Source organism: Artemia franciscana, unplaced genomic scaffold (assembly GCF_032884065.1).
Source record: "Artemia franciscana unplaced genomic scaffold, ASM3288406v1 Scaffold_4361, whole genome shotgun sequence".
Classification (NCBI taxonomy): domain Eukaryota; kingdom Metazoa; phylum Arthropoda; class Branchiopoda; order Anostraca; family Artemiidae; genus Artemia; species Artemia franciscana.
The window spans coordinates 4,079-9,664 of NW_027064857.1; the positions used below are offsets into that span (position 1 = coordinate 4,079).

The window sequence follows — 5,586 nt, forward strand, 5'->3', positions numbered from 1 at the left end:
GCTAAAATTAGCTAATACCCCAAAATATCGACCCGCTAGGGGAGAAGTAAAAATCAAATACTCAAACAAAAAACAAAAAGGGAATAACTTGACAAGTTTACAATTAAAAATAAGAAAACTACAGAAAAAATTTAATATCTGCTACTGGTTTTGCAAGGGGCCGACACAAACTGACCTTCTTCTAATTGATAAATGTAAGAGCCCAAAAATATGTTATAAAATCGAAGAAAATGAAAATTGTACCAAATATGAAGGAATTCATCACCCATTAGAAGAAATCCGGCATTACGCCAAATTTTTATACGACCCGAGTACACAAGAATATGCCGTTAAAGGGGATAAAATCTTCTTAAGACGAAAAAAATCTAAACAATCTAAAAAAGACGCTTACAAAAACAACTTGCCTACCAAAAATTTTAAAATTCTAAAGTACAAATAATATTTTTTAGATCTGTAACCAGAGGGAACCGAATCAGGTAAAAATTCACTCAACTAACAGCTTATACTAACCGGGGAAAATGTCGTATAATAGAACCTTATACAATACAGATCCAGATGTTCTAAGACCCCTAGAACCCGTCATAAACCAAACACCCTCAAGACAAGACTTTTGGCTTCCAAACAAAACCCAAAGTCTACCAGATCTCTCAAAAATAAACCATGAAACGAACGAAATAAGAGACTTGGTTCTGGGTTCCGAAAGGGGGGGGGGTTGCTGGTCCATATGTTACATATGTTACAAGGGGTATGACGGAATGTTTAAACAAAAAACCCAAGGAAAGATAGATGGGTGCGCCACCTTTTTTAAGAAATGTAAATTTAGCCTAAAAGAAAATCATTCCTTAGAAATGCGAAAGAATGGAATAGATCTACTTAATCGAGATAACATTGCACTTATTTCTATTCTCACCCCAATTAAAAACCCGGATAAACAGATATGCATTGTAAATACGCATTTGTTATACAACCGTAAAAAAGAAGATGTGCGTTTAGCCCAACTCCAAATACTTCTTGCAGAAATTAACCGCGTTACTTGCAAAAATACTAACTACTTTCCAGTTATTCTTTGTGGTGATTTGAATTTGAACCCTTCAAGCAAATTATACTCTTTTTTAAGCCAAGGAAGGCTTAAGTATGAACACCTAGATACAAAAGAACTAACAGACTGTGGTTCACAAAAAATTGGGAAAACCTTTCTCCCACAGGAGCTATATATTTCTGATTCTTGTCAATACTTACAAGAACTAAAACAAAATAACTGCATTGAAGAAGAAATTTTTTCATCCGGTACATTAACGCATAAATTTGCCTTTAAAAGTGTTTATAATTCAGATGAATTTCCAAAAGTTCGTTTGAATTCGACTTGTCACAACTTAGTTGACTATATTCTCTACAGTAATATTGACGAAAAATTCAACAAACATGAAAAACAAGAATTAATACTATTAGAAAGACTTCGTCTCCCAACATACAAGGACTGTTTAAAAATAGGACCATTACCGAATAGTCAAAATGGATCAGACCATTATTATCTTGAAGCAAGATTTCGTTGGAATTGCGTATAAATAATAATATACTTTGTTAAAAACTTTTTAATAAAAGACCCTATAGGAATAAATTAATTTAAATTCTAATTTAATATAATACTATTTCTAGAAAAGCCACAACTTATTCCCACAATAACAGGTAAATTGTTATATCCTGCTTAATTAATAAAACTAACAAAATGCCTATAAAAAAAACAAGGAGTAACCCTAATCTCAAAAAAAATGAAACACAATATAACCTCCTAGACCAAATAAAACCTAGTGCTCACAAGGACTATTATAGTTTACCCGATTTATACAGGTTTAACTATGAATTAAACGAAGCAATGTGGAACAGCTTAATTATTGATGCAGTGAGGAATCTAAATTATAAATTTTTAAGAACACCAATCATATTTAAAAACTATTTAATCAGGGATATAATGAATGTAATGTTAAATTGTCAATTTTCAGAAAAAGTAGTTAAGGAGGGTTATGAGTATATAAGAAAATTCTCATCAATAACATTTAAAACAATACTTGACAAAATTACCAAGAAGAATCACCCCCTATTAGAAGAACTAATTATCGAACATCTAGATATTTTTTGTGATGTAAATAACTTCACAATTATCTGGCCCTTACATCTCATATTAATAATAGTAGAAAAAGACTTAGAATCATCTATTAAATCAAACTGGATTATCTCAGTTTACAACAAATACGTCAACATTACAGAAAATGAACCCTTAGAGGGATGTCCCGTTTTACGTAGAGAAGATTACGATGCGCTAAAGAAACTAACGGTACATTTGTACCAAAGTGAACAATACTTATGGTCAGAAATCTTTCCAGGAACAGACATCATCGTGTCAGAAACTATAGTAGAAAGTGTCAATCCTTCTTTAGGTTATAAATTATAAAAATATAAAATAAATTACAATACAACTAATCAAACAAGTTTAAAAGGACTATGTAGAAACAAAATACGGACAATTATGCAAAAATTTAACATTAACCATACGTTATAAAATTTTAAAATACCAAAATGTCTTGTTGATTATCTTATGTATATTAATATAAAAACAGCGACCATATACTAGAAGTAAATTTTAGAACCTGTGAATCTTTAAAAACAGAATTTAAAGAAATTGATGAAAAAGGGCCTATCTTTAATGTAAATAATAAATAATATGTAGAAAAAACAAATTATTTATTTCCTTGGAGAAGAAAAAATTAGTTTACCTTAGACGGTTTCTGTTATATACTAACAATATTAACACCTAATATGGGTGGAAGCGGTAAAGGAAAAAAAAAAATTAAGTTTACATAACTCCAAAGCTAAACACCCCCCCCCCAAAAAAAAAAAAAAAAAAAAAAAAAAAAAAAAAAAAAAAAAAAAAAAACTTATTTATGCTAATCACTGAAATAACTCTTCTAGAAATAATGAAGTTGATAACAATATTGATGACCCTGTGCGTCCATTCCAACACACAAGATATCATAAAACATGGAGTGATTTTCAAGCATGAGAACTCACTTCTGACCAGTAACAACGCGTGGAAAATATTTATGAAACTAGACCCCAAACCATTCGAAACTTTATTTCAACAAGTAATACGGCTAGAGAAAAATACCTATGAATTAAAGGAATCAATCTTTCAATTTCTAAAATCAAAAAAGGGACTGCAAGCAAGCAAAAGCAGCAACAAAGAAAAGAAAGATATACCTTCCCTTAACTATCCATCTCCTACCTACCCCAAAGTCAAAATAAAAAAAATAGTTGATGATTTTGATACAAGGATGGCCGAAATTGATAAAGCTATAGGACTCGGAAAAGCCATTGAAAAAAGAAAAAAAAGGTCAATTAACGAAAACCAAAACTCGGATATCGATAAAGAGACCCAAAATACAATCGAGCCAATAAAGACCCAACTTAGACAAAGAAAATTTTACGATGGACAATATGCATTATTGAACGAATTGCCCACAGTATGGAATTTCTTCAAAGAACTATGGAATGGACCAAAACAAGTTAACAGGACTGAAAACAATCCAAAACAAGACAAAATAAATTTATCTGAAATAAAACCAACGAAGGTCGAAACGAGAGATATAACCAGTATTTCCTCATACACACAGCAAACCGCCACAATTGAAACCCAAACAACAAGCATTGTATCTGACCTTGCAACGCGAACGAACAAAATACCAGACATAATAAGAGGTATAGAAAACATCGAAGTGGGGTCAAATTCCACTAATGGTACCAGCAAACCGAAATACAAGTTTAAATGTCAATACTTTTGTAGAATAATAAACGTTACAACGGAAGCTGCCAAATCAAACACAACCTCCCTTATTCCACATACCGAAGAAAGCACGAAAGGATTAATGGAAATCCCCAAAAGCACCTCAAAAAAAAATACGAAACGACTACTTTCTGGAAATACGATACTCAGAACGAGGAAACCACAGCAGAAACTGATTTTACTCCAACAACAATCGAAACTGAACATACCCCAATAACAGAAGTGGAAGAAACATTCCCCTCGTCAAACCCCACGACGACTGACCCACAACCAATAGAATTAGACACTTCGATATCAGAAATTACTACAGAAATTGTCCCTAGTGTACTAGTACCAAGTAGGAATGATAAAATTTTAATAACAGTAAGGCAACCATATCGGTCAACTAGTTTAATTTGGACGTCAAGCAAAAAAGGCAGAATACAAGTTAGGTGGCAAATCCCTTTTGTCGACACCGATTATAGCAGAACAGAATGCATGGAAGGGGACAAAAAATGCCAAGATGAAAACCACTGGAGAGAATGCTGGACTATAGATGGTAAAAAAACTTGCGCACGTCTAGCTATGGCTGACGAACCAGCGAAGACTGAATTAGAACCCCTCCCGGAATTAACCATGGAAAATGCTCATAAAATATCAACCCATCAGGCCTTCCTCATATTATATAGACAAAGGTTGGAAGCGTTATTTGAACTATTCAATACAGAAATACAAAAACTTAAACAAAGCACAACGCGTATATTTGAAGTATTTTTCCGTAGGAGTAAATATAAAAGATCAACAAGTTTAATCCCAATAGTAGGGGAGCTTGCATCTCGATTATTCGGTTTGTCAACCCAGGAAGATTTGAATATATTGGGAGATAATGTTAAAAGGCTCAATACAGCCATGAATACAACACTCCATGTACAAAAAATACAAGCAAGTATAGCCAACTATCAAAAAGACAAAATTGAGGCCATTTCCAAAAAAATCTCAAGAACGGTCAACACAATGAATTATTTAAAAAATGAAGTAGACAGAGTAATCTCCGATTCTAGCTTGACAATGGTATCACTCGACATTGTCATCATGTCTTTGTTGAACTTAGCTACTGATGTCAGTAAATTTGAATTCGCGTTATTTGAGTTAACAGGAGGAAGCCTTTCTTACGACTTAGTAGATCCCTCTGACCTTAAAAACATCCTAAGTGAAATAAAAACTCACTTAACATTTGGTCTCCACTTACCAGTAGAACCAGAAGTAGCTAACTTGTTTTTATATTATACCAAACTAAAGGTGCATATCACCGAAATTAATGAACAACTGTTTGCTGTCGTAACAATCCCATTAATTAACCAACAGTCCATATTTGATCTATACAAAATATCTACTTTTCCAATTAATATTAAAGAGACCAATTCCTTCATGAGCATTACGCCTGAAGCAGAATATATGCTAATTGATTAAGACAGAAGGAAATATACACTCGCCAATTCACAGGATTTAAAAGAATGCGTCTCTTTTAAAAATTTAGTCTGCCAACTAACGCTACCTATATATAATGTAAAAATCGGATCTTGCATATTAGATCTCTTCCTAAAGGAATCACAACAACAAGATATTCCCAACTCATGTGATGCTTTAGTAGGAAGCACAAAGAGAGAAATCTTCATTAATTTACGAAATGACTTATGGCTTTTTACAGTACCTAGAAAAACAGTAGGAACTATATCATGCTATAACAATACAGAAAAAATTGACCCCAG

The 5,586-nt window shown here is 32.7% G+C and overlaps 1 protein-coding gene across 1 annotated transcript; it reads left to right on the forward strand.

Moving 5' to 3' along the window:
- The first annotated feature begins 848 nt into the window (after positions 1-848).
- On the forward strand, positions 849-1,565 carry LOC136043282 (protein angel homolog 2-like). Its single transcript, XM_065728208.1, has one exon. The coding sequence runs from the start codon at positions 849-851 to the stop codon at positions 1,563-1,565; it is 717 nt and encodes a 238-aa protein (XP_065584280.1).
- The last annotated feature ends 4,021 nt before the right edge of the window (positions 1,566-5,586 follow it).